Raw genomic sequence first — 18,211 nt, forward strand, 5'->3', positions numbered from 1 at the left:
CTAATGAGTGGAAAAAGATTCTTGTCCAGTCCCTACTGATGAGCAGGCTGGATTACGGAAACTCCCTGCTTGCGGGAATGGCTGATTATCTGTTCTGTAAACTTCAGGTCATACAGAATGCTGCGGCGAAAGCAATCTGCAACAAAAGAAAATTTGATTCAGCCAAGAGTTGCCTAAGAGAGCTCCACTGGTTACCAATGAGGCAAAGAGCTACCTTTAAATTACTATGCATAACATTTAGAGCACTGCACAATACAGGCCCATGCATCTTAAAAAACAAAGTTAAATTCTATGCACCATCCAGGAATCTGCGTTCCCAAACGACAGCACATGCCAGAACAACCCGTGTGAAAACAACAAGGATGGGTGGAAGGGCTTTCTCCCACCTGGCAGCAACCAGATGGAATGAGCTGCCTGCAAATCTTAGATTAACAGACTGCTACCTGTCCTTCAGGAAGCATTTAAAAACATTTCTCTTCCCCAAGCCTGACTAAAACATCGATTCCACTATCTGCCTATCACTCACATTCACTACTGCCATTATAGAGCCGTGATATCCTAACTCAGGATGATTGTTAGTGCTTTATAAGTACTGTTAACATTAAGTACTGTTAACATTGCTCTTTTTGGCCGTCCTATGTTGAGTCAGATTAGAGGCAGATGGTATTGTCTCCATTTACTCAAGTCTTGGCAGGGATTTGTGTTCTTCCTATAGTTCTTTAGAGAGCCATGGAGCAGATAGCTTCGCTTTTTCTTTTTTCCTTTTCGGAGGAAGCAGTCATCAACAAAGTCCTTCAAACATTATAATTAACTGTTGAAATGCCTTTGTCCCAAAACTACACACTCCTTTTTTTGTTGGCCACTCTTTTTACAGTGGTCAGAGTCCAAAATGAAAGGAATCTGGAGATGTTCGGGCCAGTCAATGATGATATTGCCCATAGGTAATACTCTGTACTAATCTGACCTAAAATTGATCCTCTATTGTGTGTAGGAATTAGGCAGTGTTGGAGAAGGTACTTTTCATGAAGATAACATTAACTAGTGTCCTTTTTATCACCCCACTGCAGATTTAAGTATACAAGTAACTTTTAGATTATCAATTGTTTCATACCATACTCCATGCATTCCTCAATGAATGTGTAAGTACTACCTGGCGGGTGATGTTTGAGGCTTTGAGCACAGAAACCTCATGAGATAAGGATTGAAAGGAGAGGTATTGATTGATAGTAAGACTTCTACCTCAGATTGTAATTTTATGGATAATTGGTACTCCACTGCTCTATCTGCCTCCTTGGTGCAATTGGAGAATAGACTAAAGAGTGGGGCAGACGAAGGTCTAGAACATAATGTGAAATATCGTTGCATAGGAAATACTTTTTACAAGTTGATAGTCTGCATCTCTCAGAAAGCTCATCTGCATGCACTTCTTTAGTTCATTAACTATATATATATATATATATCACCAAGTTTTCGTCCCCGAAAATGAGTGCGCACTCCTGAGGCAGGTCGGTTACTGTCCGTTTGTTACGCCATCTCAAGCGGGCATATTAGTCCAATGTTTGCTTCCCTGCTACTTGCCGCCGCGTTTCGGAGAAACATTCTCCTTCTTCCAAGGCGTGTGAGTAAATTCTGAGGCTCCACAGGCTGCCACGATCACACAGTTATTCAACAGCGCTCCCATGTGACTTGCTGTGTTTGATTGGAAACGTGTGTGTCACGCGGGGCATTGTGGTATTCGTCGTTCTAGTCGCCCTCCGGTGGGTTTGTGGCTTCAAATGTTTGCATCTGGGCAAGCAGCCCTCCAGTGGGCTATGGGCTGAGATGTCCGCTTACAATATTTGGCATCCCTGACTCTGCTCGAGGTTGACCGGAGCTACTCCGGTTACCGAGTCCCCTCGTTGTGGGGAGGTGCATGCACTCTACGGCTGAGACTACCGTTATGAATCACCAAGTTTTCATCCCCGAAAAAGAGTGCGCACTCCTGAGGCAGGTCATTAGAAAATCAAGGATGTTATTTTCTACGTTTTTTTTCGTGCACTCGTGTGGCGCAATCCACGACTTTTATGGACTTACCATTATAAAAACCCACAGGAACAGCGCAAAACTGCAACTCCCCTGCCCCCACCCCCGAACCTCCCAAGGAGCATTTAGGAAACAGGCAGACAGCCATCTGAAAGCTATATATTTTAATGCCCAAAACTCAATTTTCATAGCTGTAAATGTGTGGTGAGTTTGCTTCAGATTCTCAAATATTGTGTTAATTGCACTTTTTAGGTTTCCCCTACTGAGACATACATACCTGTTGTATCCAGTATCCATTACTGGCTAAGTTGACTTTGTGTTTAACGTGTGTGCATTACTCAGTAGAATTCTTGTTTGTCTCCGTTCCCTGATTCAATGTTTTTCCTCCATATTCCTGAGTCATGCCCAGCAAGAGGAGTATTTTAATCTCAACATATTTTGATTGCATGAGTTGTAATTTTTCACTGCTGATGTTGGAATCTTGCATTGTAGTGCATGAGGGACTATGTTCTCTCCCTCTTTGTCTCTCTCTCTCTCTGCTCCTCCTTCCTCTTTGGACCCTGCAACTTTTAGGAATAATTAGCCCATCAACACCCATTTAACTCCTCAAGTAACCATCTTTAAATTGACTTTAATTTGTTCTTATATGCCCACAAAGGTGTGTGCAGGTGCAGTAGCCATCTTTTCATGATTTTTCTTCATCAAGGGAAAAGAAACTCCAAGATGGTTGCTGTGAGTGCACAGTAGCCGTCTTGGAACGTGTTTCTTTTGTTTTAGGAAAAATCTTTGAAAGGTTTCAACCTCACGTGCCTGCCCTGGTGCCGCAGCCATCTTGCAATTCATTTTCTTAAAACAAAAATCTTTTGATTGGCTGTGTGCGCACACCATGTAGCTATCTTGGAAAAGAAAAAAACGTTGGCAGAGCAACTAGGGGTTAATGGTAAGACCAATTTGCCGTGCCAATGCTTGTTTTAAGTGTTTTGAATATCAATACACTTCTGCAATTGCTGTTAGTTTACTTGCGTTTTATTTTTTTTTATTTTTAATAAGGTTCAAAGTACGTTTTTTTTTTATAACGGGCAGCAATAGACTGACAACTTTAAACACTTCGATGCTGAAGACGAGCTCAGCTCGTCATCAGCCACGGTGGTCGTGTGCTGATGACGAGCTGAGCTCGTCATGTAACGCGGCTTTTGGAAAAAAAGCCGCGTAGCGCAAAAATAACCCCCGCACGCATGTGGTTAATACCATTAAGTTTGTTTTTGGCAACAGCAGTTTTATTAATTGGCAAATTGAAAAACAGTGTAAAATACAGAAATAAATCAGATTCCGATATATAATTTTTTTAAAACAGGAAATAAACAGCAAAGAGATATAACGGAATCGGAGCAAAGATTATCAGCAAGTACATTGAAGTGATATGCCTGGAAGAATTCATATAGTAATAACTAGTTTGTTTTGATTTTCTGATGTGTTGCTTTATTACTTTTGGTGTATGTCTAACAAGTATCGCCATACATTAGCTCACAAAACCATTGGCTGCAGAAGAGTGGTTTGTTTCTAGTCAACCTCTAGTCTGCATTAATACTTCAAGAGATAAACAAAGGACTAATGTGGTTCATTTCCCTACTTCAAGTCAACCCACAAAGTGAGGACCAAATATGATGGTTGGTAACTGTTCTTGGACAACTTCAGTTCCAATACCTTGTTTGGGCACCTTGCATAGGTTACAATATAAGTGACTTAAGGAGTGGTAGAATGTAAGATTTGCAGTTTTCGAAACTATCTTGATCCAAATGAAGGTTTCAACTAATAATTCCAGGCTAATGCTTTCATTTATAATTTACAGTGCTGCAACGCATCAAGACTGTGGCACTAAGTGCTATATAAAAAAGCATTGGCAAAGGCATTAGTTTTCACTGGTGGATTTAGGAATGTTTTTAGCTGATGCTGTGCTGCATAGGCACAATAAAAAAGGGCAAAAAGAAAAAGCGCGGTGCGCGTGGCACACATGTAATTTAAGAAACAAATGTCATTAAACAAATAATGTGATCCATTAGAGATGACTGCTTTTCCTCTACCACTGTCTGTCACCACTACATTTTTACTCCTTACTATTTAATCAAGCATATGCATAGAGGACTCGGGCAAATACAGCAAACTTTATCTATACAAAGTATGGAATCTAGAGGTTTTCTGAGAAATTTGGCAGCCAACATTTTTTGTATTCTATTCACATTTTCGGGCCCAGGCATTGCATTACCTAAACAGGTTTCTTTCTGTCATTGCCTGTATCACAATGACACATTTGTGTGAGCAGTAAATGCTGCCCCTGTATTTCAATTTGTCAGTGATAAATTTCACCGTGCTTTGCGTTAGCACCATATCCCGCAAAATCGTGTAACATCGTCCGCATTGTTTTTTCAATCAATAAAATCATCATTCCATTTGAAAATACCACTTTTGACTTTTACTGGTGACAGGTTCAAACTTCACTGACACCTGTTTATGTGGCACAACCATTACCCCTGACACCTGTTTATGTGGCACAACCATTACCCCTGACACCTTTTTACATGGCACAACCATTATCACGGACTACTGTTTATGTGGTACAAACATTACCACTGACACCTGTTTATGTGGCACAACCATTACCCCTGACACCTATTTATGTGGCACAACCATTACCCCTGGCACCTGTTTATGTGGCACAACCATTACCCCTGACACCTGTTTATGTGGCACAACCATTACCCCTGACACCTGTTTATGTGGCACAACCATTACCCCTGACACCTTTTTACATGGCACAACCATTATCACTGACTACTGTTTATGTGGTACAAACATTACCACTGACACCTGTTTATGTGGCACGACCATTACCCCTGACACCTGTTTATGTGGCACAACCATTACCCCTGGCACCTGTTCATGTGGCACAACCATTACCCCTGACACCTGTTTATGTGGCACAACCATTACCCCTGACACCTGTTTATGTGGCACAACCATTACCCCTGACACCTGTTTATGTGGCACAACCATTACCCCTGACACCTTTTTACATGGCACAACCATTATCACGACTACTGTTTATGTGGTACAAACATTACCACTGACACCAGTTTATGAGGTGCAGGCCCGGGATTTTAAATAAGGCTCAGCAGCACATTTTCACTTCGAGGGATCTCTTCTGCTTTAAGGCAAGCACGCCCTAGGAGCCACTGCTTTTGTTCTAAAATGGCTTTCTGGAGTTCTTGCAAATACATTTCATTCTTTTTATTGTTGTGTGCACGCTTCTTGGCGCTAGGTAATGGTTTGCTTGAGACAGTGTGGAGATCTCTACAAAAAACATCGATGTCTTTCATTAGACAATACTTTGAGCAAGTTTGTAGAACACTTGGAAGTTTTCCTTTTGGGTTTATTTCCGAAAAATAGACGACCATATATTTTTGCAAACTGCCCTGACTTATCAGGTCACCGCAAAAAAGGTTAAGGGCGAGTGGGAACATGTTTTCGGAGCTATCTGCATCTTTGTGGGTTGCCTTGGTTTCAGCAGGAGATCCAATCTTTAGGTCGTATGTGCCACTTGAGCTGAGGAAGATGATTTTATCCGCCGTTTCTTTCTGAGTGACAAGCCACTGCACCAGGCCCACGTCAGCAACCTTCCTTTTCTGCCACAAATCTAAAATAACATCTGCTTTGCAGTAATCGTGCAGAAAGTCAGCAAAAGACAGTACGGTTTTTTGAAAAGGAGTGTTTTCTTTCGGATATGTAAGAAGCACTTTAACCGGGGTCTGCAGTTCTGACTCGTACATCTGAAAAGGCATAATGTCACCTGTTGGAAAAATAACCAAAAACATTACAATCGGATTTATGTTTTCAGTCTGTTATACATTCTTTCTATAAAAACTTATTAAAAAATCACTTTATCTTTGAAAGACATAAAAAAACAGTTTAGCAAACGGTTTTATATCTCTACTTTAAAAAAAACTACCAAATGAATACTAAATGAATGCAGAAGACTTCTTAAATGACACATGGCACTAGGGAATATTTTACAGTATAAGATGAACTGTGGAGTTCTAGCAGGCAAAAATATCTAATTTCTTTTCATATGCACGCGGAAAGCACATGGGCAAGATTTAAATGTGTAGAGCTTCATGATTGTTTTCATTTTTGGTTTCCAGGCTTATTTCCAGTAACTGCTTTCGAAAATATAATTAAGTCAATAGTGTTTTTTTTTTTGTATTCCTCATATACCAAAAATGGGCATTCTAGGTAGGGCCCCCCCCTCTCCTATATGTAGGACGTTCCGACTTTGATATTTAGCCCTGAGGAGAGAGAGAAAGGGGAGACCCCTCTAGTTTATACCGTTTGCTTATTCCACTCCAATCCTCTTTAACTGGGTAGCCCTTTATTGGATTGAAGAAAAAGACCCAACAGTACCCAGGTGAAATCATTGGAATACCCTCATCAGTTCCACCATGCCATAAGGGCTGCTCAGATCTTATCATAGCTAGTGCTATCGCAGGCCATATCCAACTCACTGATGTAAATAATATATTTCAGGCAGTCTGGAAAGATTGGGGCGTTTACATCCTTCCAGGCTCTACATATTTCCCGCCTTGCTAAGATCATCACATAAAAAATTAATTTAGCCGCCATGTCATTCGGATGGTATTCTGTGGCTAGCCCGAACAGAATTGTCCTCGGGGTAACCACAATTCGTGCGCCCAGTACCTCAGCCAAGAACTCTTCTATTTTAGACCAGTAGTCTGGTAGCATTGGGCATTCTACAAACATATGAAGATCATCAGCGGCAGGAAATTTGCATCTTGGGTAACCATATTCTAGGCTTGTAATTTTTGCTAGTTTTTTAGGTGATAGGTACACTGTATACAAAGCCTTTTAAGGGGGGCGGACTTAACCACAGAGTTTAACATCACAAAGGAGTCTACCCACAGGTCTTTCAAGTTGTCATGATCCAAACCCGCAGCACCACACCATAACCTTTGCATTTCTAACTCTGTCACTCCCTCTGTCTCCAACATAGCCCAGTACCAGTAAGATAGCTCTTTTTACCATCCCCCTTTCTATTTACTAGGTCAAACTTTGGATTTTAAGTATTAAAAACCCATGGTATAGTGGCCCACCAGCCTGATAGCTGATAATATTTGAACCTAGTAAGCGTTCCCCCTGTTAGTCTAGAAAGGGATTCCCAGTCCATAAGCTGTGAGTTGTTTTGTAGATCCCGCCAGTGTATTATATACCTGCTAATCTGAGGGGACTTGATAACTGATCTTTAAGGAACTCTGGTGTTCCCGGAGAATCCCATATCGGAGCCTGGGGCGCATAGTAGGGAATTCCCAACTTTCTTCTAAGGAATATCCAGTTTTTCAAAGCCGTGCCCAAAATCTTTAACCTCACTTTCTTGTAAAACCTGGGGTCACCAAACTTAAACAGAAAGTATTCATGCCCCTGAGGTATGCCATGTAATAATGCCTGAAACATTAAGGATGATGCATCAGCCCTATCTGCCAATAATCTAATGTTTTTAAAGTGAAAAGAATGGCAAAAATAAGTATATCTGGAAAAGCTAACCCTCCTGATTTTAATTTTCTTCTCAATTTTTTCCAGGAGATTCTTGATGATTTCAGGTTCCAGATGAAGGAACCAATTTTCCCCTGTATTTTCACTATGTCTTTCGGGCTAAACATTAGTGGAATAGAGTTAAACAGAAAGGTGATTTTAGGCAAGATGACCATCCTAATTAAGTTTACTCTCCCAAAGATATTCAACTGGAGACCTGACCAACGTGGTAAAAGGCCACAGACCTCCTTGTAAACTCTATCTAGGTTTATTTTAGATATCTCTGTGATATCCTGAGCCAGATGTACTCCGAGATATCTCATCCGTGGTTTTACCTCCGGAAGCACCACCTCCTGATTCCACTGCATGACCTCAGTTTTTTCTTTATTTATTAAATAGCCCGAAATTGCCCCGAAAGCTTCTGCCTGGTCAAAAAGTCGGGGAATTGCCTCTTCTGGGTTGGAAGTAAACATTAAAAGATCATCTGCATATAAAGCAAATTTTAAGGCCAATTCTGCGATATTGAAGGGTTTAATCAAACGATCTGATCTCAGCTGAATAACAAAAGGTTCAATGTACAAATTAAACAATACCGGGGAGAGGGGACACCCCTGCCTGGTACCACGCGATATTTTCACCCAATCCGTAAGGAGACCATTAACAAGAATTTTAGCCTTAGGATTAGAATAGAGTGCTCTAATTGACGATATAAAGTTTATCGGGATACCAAATCCGGATAGTGCCTCCCATAGATAAGACCAATTAACTTGGTCAAATGCCTTAGCGGTATCTATGGCTACAATGGTCAAAGGGAGTTTCTTATCGGTGGCAACATCTATAGCAGCAATAGCCTGGAAGGTCAGTTCATTCAATTGCCTACCCGGCATAAAGCCCCTCTGATCCTCTTGCACCACAGTTTTAATAATAAAGTCAATAGAGTTGACGCTTACATGGAAGTTGTAGGAACAAGCATGCTGCAAGCGAAAACTCATTACCTCTGGTGATTGTTATGTTATTTTGTGTCTTTTATAGCGCTCGGCTACTCAAAAGAGTTTCCCGGCGCTTTATTGACAGGCTGAAAACGCCAAACACAACAGACAGATTAAAAGAAGCAGGTCAGCAAAACAAAAATCTAGGAGGTAAAAAGCCAGGTTTTCAGGCCCTTCCTGAAAGCCAGCAGATTTAAAGTGCTGCGTAAAGCCACTGCTTACATAGTACAACAACAAAAAACTAACCAGTGATGTTGGTTTGACCCAATAGGTGCCATCAATCGTGCAACTATGTTTTCAAACCTTGGTGGTTAGGAGAAGATGTGAAAGTTTTTTCTTTAAACTTCTTTACACTAAAGAAACTTCGGTCCATATATATTGAGCCTTATCATATTATAGACCATGGGTACTCACAAACATTTTCCGGGGGCCGCAAAGTTTGGTTTTTGGTGTGACCGAGGGCCACACAGATGCGAGAAGGGGTGTAAAGTCGGGGAAGCAAAGCATGTATATTTAGTGGCTGAAAGAAATTGCGCAATTTGAAACCAGAAAACCTAGGATGAATCCCGGCTTCTCCACTTGACCAAATTTTGTGACCCTTGGCAATTGTTTTATTTTAATTTCCCTCCTTTTTCTTTTTATCATATAAGAGGAACTTTAAATACATGACTTAAGGATGCATGCTTTACAAAACCATCTCCTGGCTTGGATGTAATCACTAATAGCATAGTTGTCAGGGTGGGGAGGGGCAGCATGAACATTTCTAAATTCATATTTGAAGAACATCACTTTAAGAAAAATACTACTGATTTCACTGCTATAATTTGATTTACTAAGGTGAAATAACTCTACATGTCAATTAAATACACTTTTTGAATTTTGAAAAGACTTTCGTATTTTTACACATTTGCTGTCTTTAAATATGAAGGAGTTCCTAAAGTTAAGGGCCTAGTTACTGCCTTTCCATAACTGCAAATAACGTTTAAATATGTTCTTGCTGTATATTTAACATTTTTCTTCATGTTAGTGCTGAGTCAAGTAAACAGCAGACCAGTGTTTCTACTGCCCACTGGGCCACATGGAAAGGTCAGGAGGGCCGCATGCGGCCCCTGGGCTCTGATTTGAGTATCACGGTTATAGACTCTGGGCCTGGCCTAGATCTTGACAGATGGGATTGTGATGGATATTCCCTCCGCTGTATGACAAGTGCCATAGGATATAACACACTTGTAATACGGCGGACGGGATATCCGTCACGCTTGTGATGGATTGATTATCCCATCCTCCCAGATCTAAATCAAGCCCTCAGTCACTTGCTGTTCAACAGTACCACCGAAATTTCCCTTTGATCTTAGTGACAGGATGACTTCATATATTAACTAACAACAAGGTTGGTGGGTTGCATGTACATAAATGTTAAAAGAAGTAGGGCTAAAGCATGACCCTTGCAGGACTTCCTTGTCGACCAGCCTGGGCTAGGCTATATACCCTCCCAGCGAAATACCATGCATTCTATCCTTCAAAAAGTCTGAGAACCACGCCAGGGCACACCCATGAATCCCGATCTCCTTTAATCTTTGTAATACGTTAGGGCCTATTAGGGTGGCGGTTGGACAACCATTCAGAAACAGGATCGCCCGACTACAAGTAGACAGTACCGCCAGCCGAATTAGGATGCGACACTACCATGGAAGTCCCAATGTCTATATTTTGTATTGCAGTGGATGCTGCGATTTGCAGCATACGCCACAGTACAAAAAATGTACATTACACATATTCCACATGGTGCAGGAATTCGTAGGGGGCACAATAGGTGCCCCCCTAAACCCAACACGGAGGGCCAGGGGAGAAGGGGGGCACACTACGGCCCCCAATGTCCCTTTCCGCCAGCCTTTTCATGGCCGGTAAACCGCCATGAAACGTCCGGCGGTGAGGCACATCATAATCCCTATGACAGTTCCTGGCAGGCACCGCCACCATTGTAGGGATTGAAGTTCCATCGAATCCGTGGTGGTTGGTCTCTCTGACCGCGACCCATCCGCCCGCCATCCTAATGTGGCGGGCGGAAAATATTATAACGATGGTGGTGGGACCGCCAACGACGTGCTGTCAGTAACGGTCGCACCGTCATCGTAATCAGGCCCTTAGTGTGGGATACAGTATCAAATGCTGCAGATAGGTCAAAGAGCATCAGCATGGCAGGTGTGCCAACCTCCAGCGAGTGCCTAATTGTATCTGTCACAAACACCAAGGCTGCTTCAGTGCCATGCTCTGCTCTGAAACCTGATTGAGAAGGATCTAAGATTTTATTCACTTGAAGATAATCAGTCAGTTGTTTGTTAATTTGACCTTCCAGCAGCTTGCCCAAACATGGAAGTAATGATATAGCTCTGTAGTTTGAAAGACTAAAAGTGTCTAAATTCTACTTCTTTTGAATTGGTATAATCTGCAGTTTTGCAGGCTGGAATTATGTGACAAAATAGGTAAATTGTGAGGCATAATACAGTACATTTTGTGGCAATATTGCTTCACTATTTTGATATTTTTCTCCTGTCTTAAAAGGGTTTTGCTCAATTATTATCACTTTAATTTCTAAATGCAGCAATCACCACCTGAAATGTGTCTAGTTAACCTTTGCATAGGTCGGTGGCAATGCACAGCCATACATGTGGCTGCATTTTTCGTAGCTTTTAATCTGTTTGTGCAAGAGCCAATTTTTTTCGTTAGAATCGGCAAATCATGCAGTAGATGATGGATTATGTGGCAAGTACGTAAAATCTATAATTATGCAGAATACAGTATGGCTGCAGAATCCCATAATTCCAGGGGCCCGGCATATAGACAACAGCTTTGCTTGACATTTGTATTTTTCCTCTAGCATGCAGCCCGGGGAAACCATGGGAAAGAGAGGGATTACCAAAACCAGTAATGGTGTGACTATCACACAGCACTCGAATGCGACGCCAGGCCATAATCGCAATGCTCAGCGTGGGTGGAAGGCATGTGTGTACCACCTAGTTCCCCTCTTGGACTTTGAATGGTAGCCCACAAAATCCTGGAAGGATGCTGATTTAGAAATTAGCTCAAAATTAGCCCAAGAAGACATCAGATTTCACTTTGGTAGATTTACAGTGGCCGGAAAAATATGGTTGATGCATGATTTCCATAGATATCAGTCCAAACCAAACAGAAGATTAAGAAAAACAATAATACAGTACACAAGAATTGTACATATAATGACCACTGTTGAATGTAGATGGTCAACGGAAATGAATGATACTACTAGAAACTAAAATGAGAATTAAAAAAAAATAGGACGCAAAAGTGGAAAGAGACAGGTGAATTATTTATATTGGAAGAGTACAAGCAGGCGAGGACAAGGATGGGGGATAGCAAGAGAGATGTTGGCAGTGAGCTACTCAGCAACAACAGAGACTTGGGGGCAGATCTACTTAAATGTCATTGCCCGCAGCAAGGCAACTTGCAGCGTTGCATTAAAGAGAGCAGAAATGCACCGTGGCTACTAAGACATGCCCCACGTCTGCTCTCTCCTAGCACTGGCGCACTGTGCTGTGCCTGAAGGGTGCCTGCATTACAGGCAGGATTGTTTTTGTTGAAGGAAGGAATAGGTTAATGCACAAAAACAAGCCTAAGAAGCACATTCTTCTTTCTATGTGTGCTACAGAACGCAGCGCACATGGAAAGAGGAAATAAGGAGGAGAAATAAAGAGATTTCTCCTTGTTACGCCTCTGCCAGGTAGCTGCACTATTTTGGTGCAAACCCAGGTTTACAAGTGTTTGTAAATGTGGGTTTGCATTAAAATACATGAGTGGATGCACAGGAATGCCCATGCTCCACCCATGTAATGCACATATGATGTACATTAATGCTGCTTTATGTTACTTTGTAACTACTAAACCTCACAAACCAAAAGTTATGCTACCCCGACACAAAAGAAGAGTTAATCTAGGCCTTAATCTGTATTACAAAAGGAGGAAGAAGTCATGGGAGGGATAAGAAGTAAAGACAAGGTTACATGTATTAAGATGTTTACCATTATGTAGAGCACCAGACTGAGGATAGAGGTGAGAGTTAAGATGGCAGGATAAGAAACATTGGTTTAAAAAAAGTAGGGTATCCTCAACATTGATGGGTAAGTTAGTGAAGGCAGACATTGGTCAAATGCAAGTACATATCCCAATGCAGAAAGGAATAAGGTGAGTTATGAGTGGAGTCTTCAAAACTGATTATATAAATTAGTAGAAGAATGATATGATGGGAAGACAAGGCAGAAGGTGGAGAGAGGGAAGAGGATGGCGTCAAATGCAGAACACTGAGGTATGGGTTTAGAGCAAGACAAGTTGTTCAAAAGCTCATAAAAGTGAGGACCTGATCTCAAGGTAAAGAAAAACGGAAGAAAAAAGGTGGAGCAGCAGATAAGCTGAATGGGGGAAAACAGGGAATTACATAGGTTATGAGATGCATGGAATAGGAGCAAATGTATGACGGGAGGACTAGATAATAGGGCAGGAGCTGGAAAATAGTTGTCAGAAATAAATAACAAGCATTGGCATAGCCAATAGGTCTCGCTTTTCGGACCTAATAAGTATTTCGTTATGCAGCACGATTCCCTTGGTGCAACAACTTCAACAACTGTTGCATGACTAAACACTTAGAAGGTCCTAAAGGCGAGACCTTTTGGCCAGGGCAGTAGTTACTAACAGTGTGCAGGGGCTGCAAGCAAATGACAGGCATACCCTGAACGGTTGTCTCTTCCTATCTAACACTATGAATGGAGGTCTTAATCACGGGGAGAAGTTACAGAGACAGATCCCATTCAAGTTCAGCCCCGCCACCCCTAAATGCTGGGCCACAGTTTCATGTGGCCAGTCCGCACTCTGGAACAAAATCTTTAATTCAGCGCAATGTATGGCGGTCACCAGCGCACCACATCTCAGAATCGATAATGTAAATAAAAACGTCAGCTTCTCTCATATGTAAAATGTTCAGTGTCGAAAATCCTCTAAAATATTTATCGATGCTGCAAGCAACAGAAGCGATGCTAGGAATAATTTGCCAAATGAAAAACTATGGATTTATTTAAATACAGCCCGCTCCGGCGCTGCGCTCGTCTTACCTTGCCCTTTGTTCCGATAAATCTTGCTGCCTCTTCAATGCTTTGCTCTCGAAAGCTGTTCATCACACTCACCGTCTCGAAGCACAGCTAGCAAGGGATCTGAACCTCATCGCAGGACTAACGTGGCCTTCTGGCTTTGACAAAAATGACATTTGAAGTACACAAAAGTATGCCAGCGTCTGGGCGCTGGAATACTGTATTTTCATGCGAGTTCGCACAACACTGCCCACCAAATTAACACTGCGTGGGAAAATCGAACTAAAAACAAAAGCAGAAATGAATGAAACGCTCTACAATTTCTAAATAAGAATTACAACATAGTTTCAGTCTGTTTACCTGCTGGAAGCTGCAGCAGAGGACAGGCAGTGCCCCCTAGTGACAACATCCATAGACCATGACAGAACATGGAAAATGCTATGTAGCCATGAAAAAGTGTGTGTACAGTAAGTCTCTCTTTATGAATGTGCATCTACTGTATGCAAGATGCGCAGGTGTACACTAAGGTAAGTTTTAAGTTAGCTCCAGGTAAAGATTGCATGCTATGGTGCATTGGCCTCCACGGACATCCCTTAGGAATATGCATTTCCACTGAATGCACAGCTTGTCACGGCAGCACGTCTCATGCTGCAGGCAGCTCAGAACAGCAGGCCATGCATGAAAGCAGGTGTCAGGGAGCCCGCAGACCCTCTCACTGGAAGAAGCCTTATGGGGCATGCTGAAGACACACAATGCAGGAGGCAATGGCGGCTCGAGGCTCGCACCGCCACATCCAGGTTCTGTCAAAGTCTGCAACACAGGATCAGAAACCGAAGTTGAGTATTTTTTCTACTCCCCTTCAGTTTAGCCCCTGTTCTCACACCTACAATGCTAAACTTTCTGTGCTCATCCAGACTGCAGTAGATGGGGGAGGGCGGGAGTGTGGGCGTGCTTCCAGATATCTTTGTCAGCCATTCTTTGGGACAGCCCCATGCATAACGCATCAGATGGCGATTTAATGAACCGGTTCGTGAGTTGTGGCCCTGCCACTAGAGCTATCTCCCTGCCCTCAACTGTGAAAGAAGCTGACTATACATCATGCGCCGAGGCCTTGCGAGATGCATGCTCACTGGGAGACGGCCGCGGGAGTTGGACGGCTCAGTCCCCGTGGATTATTGGCTAGAATAAAACCTTTCCTCATCGAAGACTCACCCTGACTGAAAATCAATGGCCCCTGCAATGGTATAAGTAGTAATGAGATGTATAGTGATGAGTCAATAAGCTTTGGTGCACCGTTGCAAAATGAAACAAGCGTGTGCGCCTCAGCAGAGGGAGGTGCGCGCGCGCCTTGCACTGCAGCAAAGGGGAGGAGGAGGGTCTGCACGATTCCCTTGCGGGAGCGATAATTGCTACCATATGGCGGTGCTTGCTCCCGCAAGGGAATAGCCACACGTGCACACATTGCCATTGAAGGCAATGGAACACGTGCACGTTTTAACCTGAAAAAGGCAATCGATGGCTACAGGTCTCTTTCCTATGCAGCGCATGCGCGCTGCATAGGTGAGACCTAAAAAATTAGTTTTGTGGATTGGAGAGTAAGCAGCATAGGTGGAAAAAGAGATCCAAGTTAGACTAAACACATAAATATATATATATATACAAGCAGCCCGTCCCGACGTTGTCCGGGTATGAATTGCTGCCGGCCAGTAGTATATTGTTTTGTAGGATTTCGTTTTGATAGCATTTCTTATCTGTGACAGGCCTGTGAAACGCTCCGATTCACAGTGCACTGCTGATGCACTTAAGAGTGCGCGTTCAGTAGTGTGTGAACTCGAGTTTCCCTACTTTATTTTTCCTTGCAATATTATATAGCGCGAACTCGACAACATGGCATAAGCACAATTACATTACAGAAGAACACATTCATTTGTGGTAGGCACGGGGAGACAAAGCGATTTGCCTGGAATCACAGGATGTTGAGCTGATGCCGAGATTCAAACGTAGCTCCCTAGCTCTAAAGTTCGCAATTCTAGAACTTGTGGCGGGAGGTGTGTCTAAAAGTGATTGTCGCTGCTGGCCATCAATGAGAGAGACCTTTGCATTTTTAAAATGGGTGGTGAAAAAATATGAGTATGTTGCTGGAGATGTGGGCCGCCGTGCCACCAATGTACTTACCGTAACTTTCTTTCCGCATACCATCACTGCGCATACTTTCATTACGAAAGTACCATGACTCCGCAATGCCATTATAATGCATGGCATTATATTTTATTTGCTTTTACCACGCATACATTTACAACGGAATTCGTTGTAAATGCATGAATGGTACAAGCATGTTTTTTTTAATGTTTGGATAAGGTAAGTATGGGTATAGGGGTATTTGTTTTGGGGTACTGAGGTATGTGTTTTCGGGTGTTTTGGAATTTTAAGGGTTCAGATATAGTTTTGGGGTACAGGGGTAGGTTTAGGGTTTAGGAATAGGTTTGGGTTTTGGGATAGGTTTGGGTTTTGGGGTATAGGGGTATTTATAGGGTTCAGGGCTAGGTTTGGGTTTTGGGGTACAGGGGTATTTTTAGGGTTCAGGGGTAGGTTTGGGTTTTGGGGTACAGGGGTATTTTAAGGGTTCAGGGCTAGGTTTGGGGGTACAGGGGTATTTTAGGATTATGGGGTAGGTTTGGGTTTTGGGGTACAGTGGTATTTTTAGGGTTCAGGGCTAGGTTTGGGTTTCGGGGTACAGGGGTATTTTTAGGGTTCAAGGGTAGGTTTGGGTTTTGGGGCACATGGGTATTTTTAGGGATAGGTTTGGGTTTCGGGGTACAGGGTATAGTTATAGGGTTAAGATGGGTTAGTGTTTAAGGGTGTTGAGGTATTTTAAGGAGTAAGGGTGGGTTATGATTATGGAGTGCAGGGGTATTTAAAGGGAGCAAGGGGATTAGCACACAATATGAGACATGGCATGAAGGGCGGAACGTACCACATGCCCCCAGCGCTTGTCACGCCCCCAGCACACGCCCACAGCACAACGTAGACACGCTCACAAGGGACTACTTTGCTGGTATGGTTCTTTTACCTTTTAAATGTATATGGTGGGCGTCTGCATAGCCTATGTCCTTCTGCAGCCACTGCCCTTTCCAACGCTGTATTGGGTGTTGTGATTGGTGCTGTGGTTCCTGAGATTACCCGCCTCAAAGGTTTGGGCTCTCTCTTTATTATATTAGTATCTATACAGCTCATTATAAATGTTCAAATCACAAGACGCCCCTAAGAGATAAAGTGCTAGTGCAAGAAAAGTAGTGCAAAGCTAATGTATATGTGCTATAATCCTAAAATCGAAGATATTAAAATCATATCTTTTTTTCAGGTTTAAAACGTCTTTTTATATATATTTTTGTTTAAAAGAGGCATTCTGATAACAATATTAATATTACTTGGATCATGGTTGCTTCATAAAGTGCCAGTGCAAGTATTAAACTGTTTAAATACCTAGAGTAATTAATCTTTAAGTTCAATACTGTGAAGTAGTAATCATGGAAACAGTTTTAAATTTAGTTAAATTTTATTTATTTATTTGTTTATTTTATTTATACCATTTATAGAGCGCGCTGTAACCCTGCAGGCATCCTGGCGCTTGAGACAGGTGCCACTAAGAGCAATCAGTATTGGGAGCAAGAGGAGGGTCTATTACTGCTACCCCTGGGGGGGTGGGGTTATACCTATGGGAAGAGCCAGGTCTTTATTTTTTTGCGGAACAGCAGTAATTCGCTGATTTTTCTGATCTCAATTGGAAGGCTATTCCAGAGGCGGGCTGCTGCTACGCTAAAAGCTCTGCCACCCTGGGTCACTTTCCTAACCCTAGGTTGTCTGACCAGGTTAGTGGACGAGGAGCGGAGAGCCCGTACGGGCTCGTACCACTGAAACTTGTCTTGGAGTGGTTTAGGACCCAGACCATGTACTGCTTTGAAGACGGTACATAGAGACTTGAAAAGGATCCTCTGAGGCACTGGGAGCCAGTGCAGATCGGCCAACGCTAGAGTTGTGGAGGATCGACGGGCTTGTGAGAGTGCCAGCTTAGCTGCTGCCGCCTGGATGCTCTGGAGTCTGGAAATCAGATATCCAAGTGGTTCCAGTAATAAGGCGTTGCAGTAGTCCAGGCGGCTGAGGATGGAGCTCCTGACTGCAGTTGTTCTTGCCTGTACTGGTAGAAGAGGCAGCAGCTTTCGGAGACCTCTCATTAAAGTGAAGCAACTGCTCACCAGTTTGTTGGCGTTGGTCTCCAGATTTAGGTTTTCATTGAAGCTGACCCCCAGATTCCGCACCGTCTTTACTGGTGTCAGCGGTCCATCCGAGTCTAAAGGCCAGAAATCTGCAGGCAGTCTTCTGGCAATTCTCCCCACTGCATGATCTCTGTTTTTCCACTGTTGAACTGGAGCGAATTTCCCTTTAACCATGCCCCCATTTAATGCATGCAGGCATGGAAACTCTCTAATG

The 18,211-nt window shown here is 42.7% G+C and overlaps 1 protein-coding gene across 2 annotated transcripts in view; it reads right to left on the reverse strand.

Moving 5' to 3' along the window:
* Positions 1 to 3,277: 3,277 nt before the first annotated feature.
* IL17RB (interleukin 17 receptor B) overlaps positions 3,278 to 18,211 on the reverse strand; it is a 159,165-nt gene continuing 144,231 nt past the window's right edge. The window contains exons 11-12 of one of the 2 annotated variants that reach the window (XR_015300081.1): positions 4,987 to 5,866; positions 3,278 to 4,524 (exon numbers count right to left, since the gene is read on the reverse strand). Coding sequence is in view for 1 of the 2 variants with exons in the window: in XM_086939140.1 (XP_086795266.1) it covers positions 5,178 to 5,866 (689 nt within the window). In the remaining variant the exon portion in view is untranslated. Of the gene's footprint in view, positions 5,867 to 18,211 lie in introns of both variants that reach the window. The other variant, XM_086939140.1, reaches the window with a different exon arrangement.

Source organism: Lissotriton vulgaris, chromosome 9 (assembly GCF_964263255.1).
Source record: "Lissotriton vulgaris chromosome 9, aLisVul1.2, whole genome shotgun sequence".
Lineage (NCBI taxonomy): Eukaryota > Metazoa > Chordata > Amphibia > Caudata > Salamandridae > Lissotriton > Lissotriton vulgaris.